The sequence below is a fragment of the Macadamia integrifolia genome, chromosome 2, assembly GCF_013358625.1.
Source record: "Macadamia integrifolia cultivar HAES 741 chromosome 2, SCU_Mint_v3, whole genome shotgun sequence".
Classification (NCBI taxonomy): Eukaryota; Viridiplantae; Streptophyta; class Magnoliopsida; order Proteales; family Proteaceae; genus Macadamia; species Macadamia integrifolia.
In genome coordinates, this window is record NC_056558.1 from 26,731,740 (window position 1) to 26,750,295 (window position 18,556).

At 39.6% G+C, this 18,556-nt stretch overlaps 1 protein-coding gene across 2 annotated transcripts; it reads left to right on the forward strand.

Moving 5' to 3' along the window:
* The first annotated feature begins 2,107 nt into the window (after nucleotides 1-2,107).
* Nucleotides 2,108-16,449, forward strand: LOC122068977 (E3 ubiquitin-protein ligase RLIM-like). 2 transcript variants are annotated; one of them, XM_042632891.1, is made up of 7 exons: nucleotides 2,108-2,235; nucleotides 2,349-2,555; nucleotides 6,208-7,206; nucleotides 12,250-12,423; nucleotides 14,158-14,285; nucleotides 15,748-15,858; nucleotides 15,989-16,203. In XM_042632891.1, exons 2-7 carry the CDS (start codon nucleotides 2,439-2,441, stop codon nucleotides 16,056-16,058), a joined length of 1,599 nt encoding a protein of 532 aa, XP_042488825.1. In that variant the 5' UTR covers nucleotides 2,108-2,235; nucleotides 2,349-2,438; the 3' UTR covers nucleotides 16,059-16,203. The 2 variants fall into 2 exon arrangements, with proteins under 2 accessions (XP_042488825.1, XP_042488833.1); XM_042632899.1 differs by adding an exon at nucleotides 16,242-16,449 and having other exon boundaries at nucleotides 2,137-2,555; nucleotides 15,989-16,104.
* The last annotated feature ends 2,107 nt before the right edge of the window (nucleotides 16,450-18,556 follow it).

Here is an 18,556-nt window from a genome sequence, read left to right on the forward strand (position 1 = left end):
TTCCCTTTTTTTATTTTATTTTTATTTCAGCATTTTTGTTCCTTCATTGTTTTTTTAATTGCGTGGGGTGTTTATTTTCAGTTAATTATTTATTTAATTTTAATTGCGTGGCTTGCGTATTTAAGTTCTTAGATGACGAATAGTTAGGACATTATTTTAGATACATATGTTTAGGACGGTAGTTAGAATTAGATCACAACCATTATTAATCAGTTCACTTTTGCATTATTAAAAGAAGCAAAAAAATAAAGTGGCTGCTCTCCCTGTGTTCAACCCGTAGCTACACTGATCCGTATGCTTGCGGTTACATTTTAAAATCTCAAACACCCCACTCCATTCTTCTTCAATCACCAATCCGGTATTAGTATTGGCATCTCTCTGTTCATCGATCCCCTGTCATGCCTTCTTCATGTAGAAACATGCTTCTGCAAGTACTACACCTAACACTCGGATGCCAAAGAGAAGAACGAAGCTACACAATAAGTCACACTCCAAGCTTAGGATCCAACAATTGTAACATTGGATGCGTCATCTTGGGTTGGCTTCATTCCCTCCCTTTGCAATTCCTCCCCCTTCCACCCCCCCCAAAAAAACCTAATCTTCCACATCGTCAACGTAATCGTTATTTGATTCGTGAGCTTTGTGAATTTCCTGAAAAAATTCAATCCACGAGTAGATGAAAGCTTCTTTTGCATCAAGATCAGATCTACTTGTGACTCATTTGTCGAGGAATCCTTTCATGGGAGTTCTTTTGTCAAATTTCTCTTGCATTGAACATTACCTTCAAGCATTGAACATTACCTTCAAGCTTTGACTTCTCAGCCATGTTAAGGAGCTTTGTTGACGTGGTCTTGGTGAAGCGAGTGCCGTTTCAACTGTGCAGAAGATAGCAGCAATGGGGGGCTTGACCTTTCTAGGTTGGACCAGTTTGTATTCTCCTTGATGATGAGCTCCGGGTTAGTAATTCCGGTTCAGGCAAGAGAAGAAGAAGATGAGAAGTGGGTGGGGGTAGTTTTGTAAACCAAAACTCAAATTTGTGTGATTTTGTTAAGTGAAACAAGAATTGGGTAATTTAATAATGAGTAACCAAATGTGGGTAATCAGGTTCCCAAATATTTTTGATTAACTCACTTTATGCCACCTGCAAAAAGGTTAGGACAGAATTTTGTATTAAGAAAAAATGCTACCAGTATGTGTAGTGTAGTTAGTACCTCCCATTGTCTCATTTCTCTCTCTCTCTCTCTCTCTCTCTCTCTCTCTCTCTTTTTTTTTAAATACAATAAAATATCTATCCCTATTGTGAAAGTAGTGTAGTGTACACTAACACCTCTGTGCTTATCTCTTTTTTCTTACAGTAGAAATAAATATATTGTTATAGAAATTCAATCCCTATGTCATATTATATATATTTTTTGATAAATAATATTACAATTTCAATAATCATAACAAAAAAGATTGAAATCATCATGGGTCCACCCTCTCCTCCAATTGGTCCCCTCCCCTTCCACCCTCCCCCAAAGAAAAAAAAAAAATTCACATCCTTGTAAATTGACCTAGACACCTTGGTTAAAAATAAAAAAAGGATTCCACTTCTTTTTGCCGCTAATGATGAATTATCATGAATATCAAATGATTGAAAGCATTTGAATATGCATCTCAAAATATTTTTAATCATCCGATGTTCACTACCTTGGTATAACAAATGCAAACAATTTTCATTTTAAAAAACTGCAGACGATTTTCACCATGCTATGTATCACTTGAGAATTCTCCACCTCCCCACATCGATGCGGTGAGACAGTGATGACCGAGAGCACCTCGAGGTGTGTGCCCGAATGCACCCAACTGTCCACAGGAGAACGGTTATCCTTCATTTTTATGCCGACTTAAAAAAGAGGATTTGAACTTTGATGCTCGATTTTAACCTATTGGATGGGGTGGGTTCCACTGTAAAGTGCCATTCTGACCCGTGATCCGCGTGATCTTTGATCGTTGATCGTGCTGATAGCTGGAGATTTTGTTAAAAAGAGAAAGACCACGTGTCATCGTTGGGTTCCGCTGGAAAGTCTACGGCAACAAAGTGAAATACAGCAGAGGGGGTTATGGGTGAAATTGAAGTGGGGATTTTTGAAAGGAAAGGGGTGCCTAAAATTAAATACTTTAAAGGGAGCGAGAGAGAGAGAAGGTGGAGCTGTCGCTGTGTCTATCCAATCTCTCCATTATCATTCCACAACGGTAGTTTTCTTCCCCTTCACACATGTAAGAATCGAAGACGACCTCCACTCTTATTTTCTCTGTCTCTCTGTCTCTGTCTCTGTCTCTCTCTCTCTCTCTTTTTCAAAACGAAGCTTCACAGGAAAAGGCGATAACCTAACAGAAAGGAGCAAAAAAGTCAGGAGAATTGAAAGAGGAAGGTGTGGTGTGTGAAACTTGTGAGGATGGGTTCGAGTAACAGCCGTTTGAGTCCTCGACCTTCTCGTCCTCGCGTTAATCGCTCGAATCGCAGGTTCTTCCCGTTCATCTGCGGTGGCTCCAGTTCTTATGCTCCGGTTGAGGTAATCGCAGCACCTCACAAAGGGGGAAGCTCAGGAAAATCGGTTTATTTTTGTTCGAAGTTCTCGTAATTTCTTGAATTTGTTATTTGGTCATCTACATGGATTGACTATGGAAGATCGTCTGTTATATGCGTGTTTCTTTGGTATAGGCTTAAGATGTTCATTTGTTTAAAAAATTTCCAAGAAATACAATAATTGTCTGTGGATTTATTTTATTATTCGGTTTATCAAAACGATATACTTAGGGCTTAATAGTTTATTATGGTACTGTTTCAATAATATTGAGTAGTTGTAATTGTTGTCGTTCAACAGATTGATTGTTTCAATATGTAGTATTTTCAAGGTGATTGCCTTTATGTATAGAAAAATTTAACTGGCTTTGATATAATTAAATGAGATAGAGTAATAGATGACACACTCGTTTGGGAACCCAGGTTGTCATACTTTTTAATCATGGATATTTGGTGGCCTAGCCAACTCAGTGGATGTGATATTAGAAGGATGTTTAATTGCTTGGTGGCTTTACAGTATGCAAGTTTGAAGGTGTTACAGGGGCTTACCTTTGGCTAGTTATATTCTGTCTGACCTAATGATTCCAAGGTTGGATAGATTATCAGTTGAAGGAATTGATTTCAGATTGGTGATCCAAGCATAGGTCTTTTGATCTTCTTTGCTGCAGCCGATTTTTAATAAGTTTTTGAATAACTGAGTGATTACAGGAAGCTAGATGGCAAGCTGGGAAATGACAGGGGAATAGGACTTTCTATAAAGCTTCTGACTGATTTTTAGCTTGGATTTATGAAGTAAAGAATCTGCATTTCTTATCATGAAGTTGAGCACCAATAAATGAAATTGGGGTATTGTGAGTGCTTAGCAGTGTATTGAGCTGAAGATGACCTCGCTGAAATCATGGTAGCAGTACTTTTTTGGAGCAATGAAAATCTGAGGATTTGGATGAAGAGCATTTGGGATATAGTTGTTTCAATTAACGTTTGGATTCATATGTTTTTTCCCTCCGGTTCTTATTCTTGAAAAGTGAAGTGGAAGGAGCTGTCAAATTTCCATGTTTTTGGTATCTTGTACCGTAACATCATCTTTTTGAATTATTATGGAAGTTTTTTTCAGCTTATCTTATCTATCTATGAGCCAGTCCATCCTTCATGAAGTCCAATTCTCATTTCTCAAATCCTTTTGATGACTTATTGGTTTACCAGAGAGATACTTTGAATTTTCTGTTAGGGTATAAAGGGAGTTTATTTACTGGGTCGCTTAAATTGCTCTCTCTCTATTGTGATTGAAGATTTGTGAGTGCCAGTGCTGAAATCTTACATAGGTGTGAGATGTCGGACCTTATTATCCCTAACAAATTTGGAGTCAAGGACTCAGTGTTGGGGGATGCTAGAGGTATCAATTAAGATATACATGGATTTTTTAAATTAATTTGTCTTGAAAAATTTGCAGGTGTTATTATTAAGATGACGGAAAAATATCCCCATGCTGTCATTGTGGGATGCTTTTCCACATCCTCTCACATCTCTAACACTCTCTCCTACCTGACCATGTGGGTCACTACCAAACGGATTCCCGCACCCTAATTGGTATGGCGTGGGAGATTCCCCCTCCTGCCATTGGCGCACATTGTTCTGGAATCTTTTGCAAATTAGCTGGAATGTTATATTTCTTGTTTATGTGGGCCTTGCATGGGGCCATCAATTTTTCGTTGGGGAACACCGATGTGAAGAAGAGCTGAACAATGTAGAACTCATTTTCTTTTATTTCATGCAATAAGAGTGAAATTGTGATTTTACTAAGGCTCTCTTTGGTATCATTTTTCTTTTTGATTTTTACCTATTTAACAAAAATCATTAATGAAAACCATTTTTTTTTATCAAACCATAAAAAGGGTTCGGTAACTACTTGACAAAAATGGTTTTTTATGAGAAATAAGTTTGGTATCCTTATGTGCAAAATGGTTTTTTGAAGAAATGGGTGAAGAGATGTTCCCTTCACCCTATAACTCTCTTTCTCCACTTTCTCTGTTCTGCTCATTGCAACTCCTTTCGCTCTAATTCTCCTTCTACCTTATCCTCCCCTTTCTTCTTAATTGTTGTCATGGTTGGACTGAGAATGTAAAATGCTCAAGATGATCTGCTAAGAACGTGATTGTTTGTTAAGGCTACAGTTGGAACTACGGAATGGGTTTGGTTAGGTCTTACCGGTGGAAATTGAAGGCTACGGCCATGGTTTGGACTGAGGAAGAAAAATAAGAGGGGGCAAGGGGCTTGGATTTCTAATTATAAAGCAAATGACTACTTTACCCCATCCATATTGGGAATTCAAGCACGTGCTCATTAAATTTCAGTGCAAAAATGGATGAAAATCAAGTTTGGCCAAAACACATCAATGATTCTTGATCTCTTTGTGGTTTTGGTTTTTGTGTTTTATCATTTTATTTATTTATTTTTATTTATTCAAATAGAAACAAGCTCCACAAATGATACCAAATGCAACCAAAACCGTTTTTATGAATAAAAATCAAAAAGAAAAATGATACCAAAGAGGGCCTAATTTAACTATTTTGAGTCTTAAGTAGTAATACTATTTTTCCAATGGTTGGCATCAGATCATCTGATCTGTATTTGATGGGACCAAGCCAATCTAGATACCTAGTGGATTGTCCCATACAGTTGTGATGCAAGGCTTCTATTCTGTGGATTGGTTGATCCTTTTTTTGTATCATATGAGCCAGAAAAATCTGAATTCAGATACTGATCCTTAAGTCCTTGAGTAATATGGTAGGTTTTGGTCTCGCTAGTTTGTTGTGGTCTGGTTCAATGTTTGTTTAGATTTTTTATTATTATTCAGTCCAGCTGTCCAAGTTCCTCAACAAACTTTTCAAACAGGTCTATCTCATTAAGTTTATCAATATATTAAAAGAAGTTCCATTGTTTGATTGTTCTCATGGACATGTGGTTAGGGATGTGCCCTAGAATCTTGACAATTTGAGAAAGAATAATACAATAATTGATACATTATTCGGAATATGATAAAAAAATGCTACTCATTAAAGCATTAAATAGATTTTCTGGACTTGATGCTCTTAATCAATCTATTTTGCTTTTGGTATAACACAAATGTGTTACTCATAGTCAATCCACTTCCTTGTTGTAATTGTGGTCTGAGAAGAATTTCTAGTTGCATACATAGATTTTCTGGACTTGATTCTCATATCAATCTATTTTTCTTGTGGTATAGCACAAATTTGTTACTCATAATTAATCACTTTCCTTGTAATTGTGGACTGAGAAGAATTTCTTGCTGCATATGTCCCGCTTGTTGGGAATAGCCAACATCGGTTAACTGAGACCTTGGATTTGGGCCTCTACACATGGTGGGTATTCCCACCTATGAGCTTTAGTTTTTGGGTGGGACACTTCAACACTGCTAGTGCTAGCACATTTAATAAATGTTTAAATTTTAGTTGGGCCAAGTCTTATATTGCATCATTTTACAGTGTGGTGGTGAAAATTTTCCCTATCCAGTTGCATGTCTTTTGTATGTATTAGTTCAATACTTAGGGCAGAGTGTAATTTTTTTTGTAACTGAAACTTTGGAACTGAAATTAACATAGAATTTGGTTTCTTTCCTGCAGATGGAAGATTGTCCAGCTGAATTAGTGGTGAATTCTTCAAAGGATCGTAATCCAATTATTGCTGATGAGACCCCCAACTCAATAAAGAAACCTTCTTCATTATTTGATTCAGAAACTGAGTGCTTCAGTTCAAGAGATGAAAACAGTGCTTCATCTGAAAGCAGTAATAGGACCCGTGAGGAGACATCTGTGGAATATTGTTCGAGAAGTATTGCTTCAAGCAAGAACAGCAAATGCTTGTCTGAGAGTAATGAAATAGTTCCTGATCAGATAACTGCTGAATTTGTTCCCGTTGAAATAACTAGTGATGAGGCTAGTGCCTTCTTTGAAGAACATGAAGTGCTAGATTCAGAATCTGCAAAAGTAGATGATTGCTTGAATGCTGTTATTGGGGCTGATGATACTAAAACTGTGGGTGGTTCTCAGATCTTTGAGGAAGGGGTATGTTCAAGCAGTACATCTCATCAAGAACTTGGTGACTCATGTGCAAATGCGGCATCCTCTGTTGGAAATCATGCAGATGCAATCATGGGTGCCCACAGTCTTGATACAGATTCTATTCCTAGTGCTTTTGAGACACAAGCAAGTTCACAATCACTAGAAGAAGAATCTGGTCACGAGACAGTACCTCCAGCCCCTGGATTTGTTGTGCCAGATAGGGAAAGAGGCAGAACAAATGGAAGTGTACTACATGTTGATGTGGTGAGTATTTCTTCCAACATATTATCTAGTAGTTCTGGGGAAGTTAGTAACCATGAAGCAAGAAGGAATAGTAGAAGAATGTTTTGGGATGCTTTTTCAAGACGCAGTTCTAGAAGGCATATTGATTCTCCAACCATAGTTTTCTCAACTGAGGATGCTGATGATCTGGGAACTCATGACAGATGGCTCCTTGATTTCAGTGGTGATCTCTTTGAGGATGGCTTTGGAGGTGATTCAGGATATTTTGGTAGCAGAAGGCATGACACATATGAACGGCGTCGGAGTTCGAGATCGGAGGTGATCTCTTATTCAATTTTCTTTTCTTTTAACTGTACATACATTGTGACAAGTGTTATTAGTTTGTCTTGACGATGCTTTAGGGTCATCTCCCACTCAAAGGTTCATCATCCATGTTTTTTTAAAATTTCCATTTGTTTATATGACCATGGAACCACAAATCCCTTTGATGCGATCCTGGGTTGAAAAACCCTGGTTGGGTTCACTATGGGACCACCCAAGTTTTAGATAACTCAAATGCAATAAATAATGGCAGTCCTATAATTATACTGTAGTTGTAAAGGGGGGAGTGACAATCTGGTAAATAACCAGATGTGTTAAGTTGCTAATTGGTAGATGGGATATAGAGGGAATTAGCATTATTTGGCAGAGGCAAACTAGGAATGGAGTTTAAATAAGGGAGAAGACTGTATGTGCGTATTCATGAAATAGGGAAGGACAGTTTCAGGAACCAAACATAAAAGGAGTAATATTGTGGGGAGGGGAGGGTTTCTCTTCATCGAAACTAGAGGTAATGGGAGAGGCTTGTGATGAGGAGAACTCCCACATGGCAAACCCAATCAAGCCAAGACTTTGGGGCCTAGTTCAAAACTCATAACCCTATGAAATACAAGGGATAGCGCAGCAAAACAGCGCTCCAATTGTCAAAGAAAGCTACCTGAATTGTTCCTGATGGTAGAACACGAACCAGCCTTGGTACAAGTATAATAACCAAGATCAAAGGGACTTTTGGGTTTGGGTCTTAGGGAATTCAAATCGCCTATGGAAGGGATTCATATAACTAAGATCTGAGAAGGGAAAAGTAAGGGAGGAGAAGGATTGAAATCAAAACAAGGGTATTGCTAGCACAGCTAGAAAAGAGTAGGGATACAAGAAAGAAGAAGAAGAAAAGAAGGGATCGGGGAGGAGAGAAGATCTCCGGGGAAGAAAGAGGAGAGGGAATAGAATAGAAGAGAGAGAGTGGGGGAAAGAAGCAAGGAGATGACAGCCAAGCTGCCAAGCCACGTAGGTACACACTAAACCTGCTCACTATGTCATTCTCTATTCTGAAATCCGTGGTTCAGGTTATATAAAAGAAGAACACCCAACTTACAATGGAAACCTATTTAACTAGGAAAAAATCTCAAGTAAGGAAACTAAAGCAATTAGGAGACTTGAAATAGGGAAACTATCTCCCAGAATCTTAATTTATCTATAACTCCAATAATAAAAGAATACAAGATAATTAAAAATAAGTAAACTTTGAATATCCTACTGAACCACAACCAAACTTGGACCTGGTTCTAGGTCGAGGCTCTCCATGAGTTTTGTGGAATGGTAGAAATAAAAGCACATGAACGTGGGCTATCGGCTCCTTGTCTGCAACCCGAGCAAAATCCAATATATGAAGCTTCGATGTTGCATTTGTGTCTTTGAAATATGTGGGAATAATATGTGTAGAATGTTCATCGTTGTAGTAGAGCCTATTGTTGGTTAGTCCACAATAACCGTCTCATCTCCCTTGAACGTTATTTGTTGTCCCAAAGCTGAGTGTTCTTCCTCTTGTGTTGTGGCTGTACTGTCAGTATCACCTTCTTCGACGCTGAACATACATTTTCAACCAATCCTTGAAGAACGAATATCTGTTGCATGTGAGAAGGCTGTAGGGTGCACAAATTTCTGTCACAAGCAATGCCGCCTCATTTTTCTTCCAGCCACTCTCAATCCAATCTAATAGTGTGCTGAGAAGAATCAAACAATTCAAAGTAAGCACCATTACAATATTGAGAAGTGGAAATTTGACGAAGACATCATCCTCAGACTCGATGATGATCTCTTTGTTCTTTGATAACATGCCACCATGGACCGGTGAGATGAAATTGTCACTCTGCCCTTCTTTGACGAATAAAATTGTAATTTTCTTATTGGGAAAGCGAATTGTAGTCTTGAACACAAAGGAATCCATTGCCAGGTTTTCTCTTAACACTAAATTGATGCAATCCCGGGGTTGAAAACCCTAGTTCGGTTTGCTATGGGACCACCAAAGCTCTAGATAACTTGAATATAATAAATAATGGCAGCTCTATAATTATACTGAAGTTGCAAAAGAGTGGCAATCTGGTAAATAACCAGATGTGTTAAGGTGCTAATTGGCAGATGGGATATTGAGAAAATTATCATTTATTTGGCAGAACTAGGAATGGAGTTTGAATAAGGGACAAGACAGAATTCATGACATATCATGGGGTAGGGGAGCGATTGCCTTTAACTGTCAGGCAAAACAGAAACCAGTGGTAGAAGGAGTGACTTGCGATGAGGAGAACTCCCACACGGGAAACCCCAATCATTCAAGCCCAGCGAAACAGCCCTTGAATTGTCAAAGAAAGCTACCTGAAATTGTCCCGACGGTAAAACACAAACCAGCATTGGTTGCAGAGATGATAACCAGGATCAGATGTGTTTTCGGGTTTGGTTTTAGGGGATTCAAATCACCGATGGAAGGGCTTCATATGCCTAAGATCTGAGAAGGGAAAAGGAAGCGAGGAGAGAGATTGAAATCAAAACAAAATTATTACTAGTACCGCTAGAATAGAGTAGCGATAGAAAAAGAAGAAGAAAAGAAGGGCTAGAGAGGAGGTCTCGCAGCAAAGAAAGGGGAGAATGAGAATAGAAGAGAAGAGAAGGGGGAGGGGGTGGGGAAGAAGCAAGGAGACAACAGCCAAGCTGCCAAGCTACGTAAGCACGCACAACTAACTCACCATTTCATTCTCTATTCTGCAATTCATGGTACAAGCTATACAAAAGAAGCAAACCCAACTAACAAAGGAAACCTATTTAACTAGGAAGAAATCTCAAGTTAGGTAACTAAGCAATTAGAAAACCTGAAATAGGGAAACTTTCTCCTAGAATCTAACTCTATCTGAAGCTCTAATATAAAAGATGACAAGATAATTAAAAATAAATAAACTAGTAATATCCTACTAAACCTCAAGACTTGGTTCTTGGTTGGAGCTCTCAAACATGTTCAACCGGATCCTAGGAAGTGCTCCTGAGTCGAGTCCTCTACTGCTGAGAAAAAAATCATCCACTGGTTTTGTAGAATGATAAAAATAGAAGTACACAAATGGGGACTATCAGTTCCATGTCTTCAACCTGAACAAAATCTAAGATACGAATCTTTGATGTTGCATTTGTGTCTTGAAATATGTGGGGAATAATAAACTCAAATGTGTAGAACGTTCATTGCTGTTGTAGAGCTTGTTGTTGTTTCACCCACAATAACAATCTTGTCTCCTTTGACTGTTTACTTGCTGTCCCACATCCGAGCGGTGTTTCTCTTGTGTTGACCTGTTTCGGCTTGTCTTGAGGTTGCACTGTCGGTATGACCTTTGACTCTAAGCATACTTCACAACTAATCCTTGTAGAACAAATGTTTGGCACATGTGAGAAGGTTGTAGGATGCACAAATTTTTGTCACAAGCAACATTGCCTCTTTGTTTTTTTCTAACCACTCGACCCAATTTACTAATGCACTGAGAAGAATCAAACACTTCAGTACAAAAGCCATTAATAAAATTGAGAAATGGAAAATTTTGACAAAGACATCATCCTCAGACTTAAGGATGATCTCGTTGGCCTTCGATAACATGTCCATGGACCGTGAGATAAAATTGTCTCTCTGCCCTTCAAAGCCAAATAAAAGAGTAGTTTTCCCATTGGAAAAGCGAACTCTAGTCTTGAACACACAAAAATTCATTGCCAAGTTTGCTTTGATACCAAATTGATGATGGGGTTGAAAAATCCTCTTTGGGTTCGCTATGGGCTCACCCAAGCTCTTGATAACTAAAATGTAATAATAACGGCAGTTCTATTGAAGCTGCAAAGGGGCTAGTAAATAACCAGATGTGTTAAGGTGCTAATTGGTAGATGGGATATAGAAAGAATTAGCATTTATTTGGTAGGGTTAAACTAGGAATGGAGTTTAACTAAAGGACAGGACAGAATTTATGAAATGGGGAATGGTAGTTTTGGAAACCGACATAGCACTAGGAGAGGGGTGGGGTTCTCTTCAACCTTCAAGCAAAACCGAAACCAACGGTAATAGGAGAGGCTTGCAATGAGGAGAAATTCTCACACGGTAAACCCATTCAAGCCAAGACTTTGGGGTCTGTTCACAGGTCATTACCCTATGAAATCCAAGTGATAGCCCAGCAAAACAGCCCTCAAATTGTCAAAGAAAGCTACCTGAATTTGTTCCTGACGGTAGAACACGAACCAGCCTGGGTTGCAGGTATGATAACCAAGATCAAAAGGGGCCTTTGGGTTTGGGTCTTAGGGGATTCGAATTGACTATGGAAGGACTTTATACAAAACAAGGGGTATTTCTAGTAAAGCTAGGAATAGAGTAGGGATAGAATAACAGCAGAAGGGATAGGGAGGAGAAGGTCTTGCAGGGAAGAAAGGGGAGAAAGAGTAGATGAGAAGAGAAAAAAGGAGAGGGGGGGGGGGAAGAAGCAAGGAGACGATAGCCAAGCTGCCCAGCCACACAGGCACACACTCAACCAACTCACTATTTCATGCTCTATTCTGAAATCCATGGTATAAGCTATATAAAAGAAGAGGGCCCAACTAATAAAGGAAACCTATTTAACTAGGTAACAATCTCGAGTAAGGAAACTTGAAATAGGGAAACTATCTCCTAGAATCTAATTCTATCTAAAACTCCAATATATATGATTACAAGATAATAAAAAATCAATAAACTTCTAATATCCTACTGAACCACAATCAAACTTTAATCCAGTTCTTGTTCAAGGCTCTCAAACAATTTTTGCCCGATCCTAGGAAGTGTTCCTGCATCACCCTTCTTGGTTTTGTATCTTCTACCCTTTGTGATGACCTATAATTAATAAATGGTATGTATTGTTTTAGTCTTCTCTCACGAAACTCAATTGGATTTTCTCTCCAGGAGACAAGATACAAAAGTGTGAGTATAGTTTTTCTGGTTTGCCAGATCCTTTGTTAATTTTCATGTTACTCATACGAACATTTTTTTTTTTCCAGATGTGGGAAAGGCTTCGTGGTGGAATTGATGAGAGTAGCCGAAGAACTAGTTTTTGTGCATCTGGGCTTCACCCTGATGGTACCTGCACATGTGAGAGTTTCTTGATGACTGAAGAGTCTGGTACTCGTGCAAGTATTTCACGCATAGTTATGCTTGCTGAGGCCTTATTTGAGGTAGATCCCTTTTAATTGAATCTCATTTTTTTGTCTTGTCGGTTTATGGTTTATGTCCTTTTAGAATACATCTTCCTCCCTGCAGTTTGTAGTTTGATAATCTGTAGGATAAATTCTCTACTTCCTTTCATTTTGTCTGAGTCTCGTTGGCATGGTTACTCTGATCTGTAATGGTTTTTTCTGTTCAATTTTATAAAGCTACGATGGATTTTGTTGTTAGAGAGCTGGTGGCATTTGCTCTTACGCCTGGTTGATTGTTTTGTGTCATAGTTTGCTCCTAATGAAGTGGGCAAATGCTTAAGAGAGATTAAAGGGACTTGAAGATTATTTCATCTCCAGAACTTGCTTAGAATGCTTAAGAAGTCACTAGTCACTTTGGCTGGAGAGAGGCAGATAGGGATATTTGATTTCTATTGCAACCGTAACTTACTGATTTTTCTAATTTGTAGTCTTCTAATTTTGTTTCAATTAATGGATTATTTTTTCATGTTCTGTACACAACTGTGATTTCTTTTTGCCTTTTGATGTCTAATTCTTTGGGATGGGTGTAAGGGTGTCAATTTGGAACCGGATCCAAAAACCAAAACCAAGCCTTATTAATCGAACCAAGACGAATTGAATATATTTTGGTTTTAAACTTGAGCTTAAAATTAGGTTTCGTTCGGTTTTGGATCCAGCTTTGGAACCAGCGGTTCCAACTGATCCCGAACTGAATTTCGTATGAGTATTCCCTTCGTGCAATTCCCCAGGTATGCTGGTACAAATAAAGTTATTTTTATCCTTCCAACATTTCACAATTCACATGACACATGGTGGCAAACAGAATTAATTTATTTTATCCTTTCACAAGGCACATTGCACTGGCTGAAGGAAACTTTTTGTCTTTTCATCTGTACGTTGAAAGGATAGCTGTATATATATATATATATATATATGAAAAGGAAACTTATTTTTTTCCTTTTCAAATCAAAATGGTAGTCGTAGAGTATTATATAATTAATTGTTCATTGATAAGAGAGAATTTTTAGTCTTCTGCCTTTAGATGTGTTCTGTCCAAGCTTCTTCATCATCCTCTTTTCGTTTAAGTTATTTCTTGAGCTTTCACGGCAAAGACGTTCGCACCAATGATTACCTCCTCTACAACTCTGCTATGTTTTGATTGGGTTGGAAAAGAATGTGGGCGTGGAGCTAGAGGTAGGGAAGGAGGGGAAAAGGATGGAACTGGAGGTTCTTTCTCAATCCTTGGAGGTTGGAGGTGTTAATCCAGATAGTTGCCATAGAAGGACAGGAGGCAGCCAAAATGATAATTCCAAATTTCCAGTGGAGTTCGAGATTCAGTACAAATTTGAAGCAGTATACTAAAGAACTGAATAGAACTGAGTAAGAAGCGAATCGAGCTCTGTTAGGTTCTGGTTCATAGTCCCAGAATCGACTAGGTTCTCCCGGTTCTGGATCGCACCATTAACTGCTTGAACCAAAGCTAAACCGAATCAGTTGACCTTACCAGATGGGTGTACTTGCTTGCACACTGGCATAGCCAACGGTCATGTCCTTTTAATTGAGTATATAATCTATGCCTTTGTAGACTGTATCATCAAGTATTTTTCACGATTTTCTCCCCCCCCCTCTATTTTGGTGATGATATTTTTGTTGACTTTACTACTTTGTGTGATGAAAAGCTTGAACATTATCACATGTTGTGACAGTTGAACTATTTTTAATGTGTGATTGCAGGTTTTGGATGGAATTCATCGCCAACCTTTGTCACTTTCACTAACAGTCCCAGCTCCAGAATCTATTGTTAACTCCTTTCCGCTGAAGAGTCACAAAAGCACAGCTGATGGTGGAAATGATGCGGAACAGTGAGTTTTTCAACTGTATTTTCTTGTTTAGAGAGGATAGGTGTGCTCAATGATAATTCAATTCATACCCTGATATGTTACGGAACTTTGATTTTGAAATAGAATTAGGGCAACATGCTGAGGCATAATTCAATTCATACCCTGATATGTTACGGAACTTTGATTTTGAAATAGAATTAGGGCAACATGCTGAGGCAGATTGATCTGAATCTACTAGTTGTTAGCTTTGGTTCCTTTGAGGTTGGTGGGAGCCACAAGCAGAAACTGTGATGACCATTGATGCAAGCCTCAAATAGATCAGAGGTTGCTTTTGTGTTTGTTGGAATTGGGGTCTTAAGTGTACCTGAGGCTGTTATTAATGATTCTCTGTATATCCGGATAATTAATCAGATGTCCTCTGCTTTGGCCATTGCTGTGCAGTTAGAAATGGTTAGTTTGCAACTTTAATGGACTGATGGTTCCTTATCCAGGATGACTATGGAATTCTCAGTTGTGAAAGACATAGTACTTGATGGTGATCAAATCAGCCTTTGGAATGGACCATAGGAATTCCCCCCCCCCCTCCAGGTGTTTATTAATTAGCCTTTTTAGACGAGCTTCTGAAAGGAAGCCATATCTGAGAGTTGTTCGATCTGGAAAATAACTATCTTATCATTCCTTTGGGAACTCTTGTTTCGTTAGTGTTTTGTGATCCTCTTTGGAGGTTTCTTGTGATGGCAGTGCCGAAGGTGAGAATCTTCCTTAGTGGTTTTCAGTTTCTGTCTGTATCTCACCTAGTTATGCCTGGATGTTGATCATTGTTTGCTTTTTGTTCTTTTAATATATTTATGGTGCTGACTTTTAGCCATTTATATATATACACACATATAAGGGCACGCTTGGTCCAACGGTAAGGTACAAATGTTGCGACTTGGTGGTTAAGCGGTCAAAAACAGCCTCCCAACATTTTTGAGGTAAGGCTGCATAGTTCTCGCCCCATGACCTCTCACATGCAGAGCCTCGTGCACCGGGTACACCCTTATATATATACATATTAGAAATTCCATTTCTGGAACCACAGATATAGACTTTGACATGATAAGCAGCTACCCGACGGCCTATATATATATATATGTGTGTGTGTGTGGGGGGGGGTGTTTATTCTGCAGAGAACTTTGAAGGATTTTTTCACTTGAAGATGATTTGTTTTAACTTGAAGTAATCGGGGGCACTGATTATGTGGTAAATATTAGGGGGCTGGGTTGTAATGAGCCTAGGATATTTCTGCGAATGATATTCTTCTTCCCATTTCTTCTTGAGCTAATAATACTTTTCTTTACCTGTTTTCGTTATCATCATCTACTTTTACTATATAGGGTAACTTATACCTTATTCCAGTATCTTCTTTACCTTCCCATTGATTAATGTTGATTTTTTAACCGTTTGCAGTTAAGTTGGTTATTTAACGTGTGCCTTGTAGCAGGTGTCACATTTGCCTGGCTGAGTACGAAGAGGGGGATAAAATAAGAGTCCTCCCCTGCCGCCATGAATATCATATGGCATGTGTTGATAAATGGCTGAAAGAGATACATGGGTATCGGCCTCTCTCTCTCTCTCTCTCTCTATATATATATATATATATTTTTTTTTTTTTGGGTTTTTTGTTTGGTGTTTATTTTTATGTAATGATGTATGTTTTTGTTTTCCTGTTGGGTGTTTCACAGGATTTGCCCACTCTGCCGTGGAGATGTTTGTGAGGGAGTTGCGCAGGGCACCACCATCTCAAACCCATAAGAGTTTTTACCTCTTCTTTGAGAAGAAAATTTGTGTACATATACATGTAAGTAGGGTATAACATCTTGATCTTGAGATGTTGAATAACATTTCTTTCCTCAATACATAATATATGTACCCTGTATGTTCTTTTTCCCGAATGCCATATGATGTAGTATATATATTTGTATACATATTGGGCAGGGGATCATCATGCTGCCTGCGTGAGATGGAATCCCCACGGCCAGCCAAAGGGGGCAAGGGAGGGTGCGTTGCATGGTTCGTCAACAGGGGAAAAGGGTGGATGAAGAGAGAATGTTAAAAGTAGAGATTGTGAGAGGCATGACCAATGCGAGCAATGTGTGCTTCATTTTACCATATATATTTGAAGAAAGTGGATAACTAGCCTCAAGATTGACTCTCAGAATGCTCTCGAGGGTCTTGAGACCAAAGGCAATGAGGTTAGGGAATATCAACTACTTTGGTCTAGAGAAATTCAGTCTAGAGAATAAGCGCAAGCGGAAAACTCGAGATGGGTGGTAGAACGCAATGATTTTACAGATAAGTATTCTATTACTAATTACATAAGGAAAATTACAAGATCATACAAAAAAATGGGTTTAGGTCTACCCACTTAATCGTTTTTTGGGAGAAAGAATTCCATTTAGCATTCCTCCTCCCATCTTTTATTTAACAAAATTACATAAAATAAAATTCCGTATTACAAACCTTCCCAAACAGTTACTTTTCCACATCCACCAACACTTTTTGATGTTTTTACCCACTTTCTCTCTTCTCCCCCACTTGGCCCTGCTCTTGGTTAACAATCTGTCTCCCCTCTTGGGATTGGTTAGCTTGGTTGTTAACCCTAGACTGACAGCCTTAAGAGGGGCGGGGCAAAGGAACTAGATCTTCTCAAGTGCGTCAATGCGCCTAGTGCGCATCTGACTGCCAGGGGTGTGTGTTTGGGTGTTGTCAGCCATCCGATAAACGTTAGGTGCACTGGGGCACTGTAGAAGATCCGTGTTCGAGGAAGATGATGTGATTGTTGGTGGCATTTTTGGTAATTTTGTATTTTGAGTAGGGGAGCTAAGAAGCCTCTAGTGGCGGAGATGGGATTGCAGCCAGCGCAACAGAGGTTAATCGGTTATTATACAGAAAGAGAGAGAGAGAGAGAGAGAGAGAGAGAGAGAGAGAAAAGAGTACTAGGACATGTCGCATGTTAAGGACCGATCAAAGTTGGTGTTGGTGGAGGACTTGGGCGAGTGTAGAGTAGAGATTCCTCGAGATACGTCGGATCGCGAGGATCCAAATTGCTCATCCTGCTATCTTTGACGTCGCCATGGAAGTTGACAAGTTAGCTGATCAGGTGAATCTCTCTCTCTCCCCACTTGACGTTATAGGTTTTCCAACCTTGGATTATTAGGTCGGATATATCCTTCGGGTCATGCATATTAACCTAAAATGGAAGAGGATAATAGTCTTTGAAAGTTCACATTGACGTTACCGTCCAAGACCACTGGCCCTAACCAAAAAAAAAGAAAAAAGACCACTGTCCAAAGTTCAGGTCCAAATAATGTTGTGTCATTATTTACCATAATAATGAGTGGAAACTCCTCATAAAATGAAAGCATTGATCGTTGTCATGAATAAATCAAAATAAAAATCTAACAAAACTATGAGATAATGGTAAGAAAGGGGTCAAATCCATGGAGAATTCAAAGGCAAAATTTATTAAAATTGATGTGAATGTTGTTTTGAAAATTATATTGTAAAATTAAAACTAAATTAATGACTAATTAACAAAGCTGAGAATTTATAAGAAGAACAACCTTTAGGTTTCTGATGAGGCAAAATATGTCACTTTCCTCAGCACGGCTGAAGCATGTACGCAAACCTGAACATGATTGAGCTGCTACTTTGGCCTCCTTCAGGCCGTGCTTCTACCTCGGCCTCCATCAGGCCATGCTGCTACTTCGGCCTTCATCAGGCTGTGCTCCACCTTGGCCTCCGTCAGGCCGTGCTCCACCTTGGCCTCCGTCAGGCCGCGCTATCACCTCGGCCTCCATCAGGCCGTGCTATCACCTCGGCCTCCGTCAGGTCGTGCTGTACCTCGGCCTCCATCAGGCCGCTCTATCACCTCAGCCTATATCAAGCCATGCTGCTACCTTGGCCTTCATCAGGTCACACTATCACCTCAGCCTCCATCAGGTCGTGCTCCACCTCGGTCTCCATCAGGCCGTGCTCCGCCTCGGCCTCCATCAGGCCGCGCTATCACCTCGGCCTCCATCAGGCCGTGCTGCTACCTCGGCCTCCATCAGGCCGTGCTGCTACCTCGGCCTCCATCAGGCCGTGCTGCTACCTCGGCCTCCATCAGGCCGTGCTCCACCTTGGCCTCTATCAGGCCGTGCTGCACCTCGGCATCCATCAGGCCGCGCTATCACTTTGGCCTCCATCAGGTCGTGCTGCTACTTCGGCCTCCATCAGACCGTGCTGCGACCTCGGCCTCCATCAGGTCG

Bases quoted from the DNA above. Each gene is read 5' to 3' on its own strand.
- LOC122068977 (XM_042632891.1), top strand. From the start codon at position 2,439: ATGGGTTCGAGTAACAGCCGTTTGAGTCCTCGACCTTCTCGTCCTCGC. The intron at 7,207-12,249 runs GTGATCTCTTAT...TTTTTTTTCCAG, and splicing joins GTCGGAGTTCGAGATCGGAG to ATGTGGGAAAGGCTTCGTGG. The intron at 12,424-14,157 runs GTAGATCCCTTT...GTGTGATTGCAG, and splicing joins TTGCTGAGGCCTTATTTGAG to GTTTTGGATGGAATTCATCG.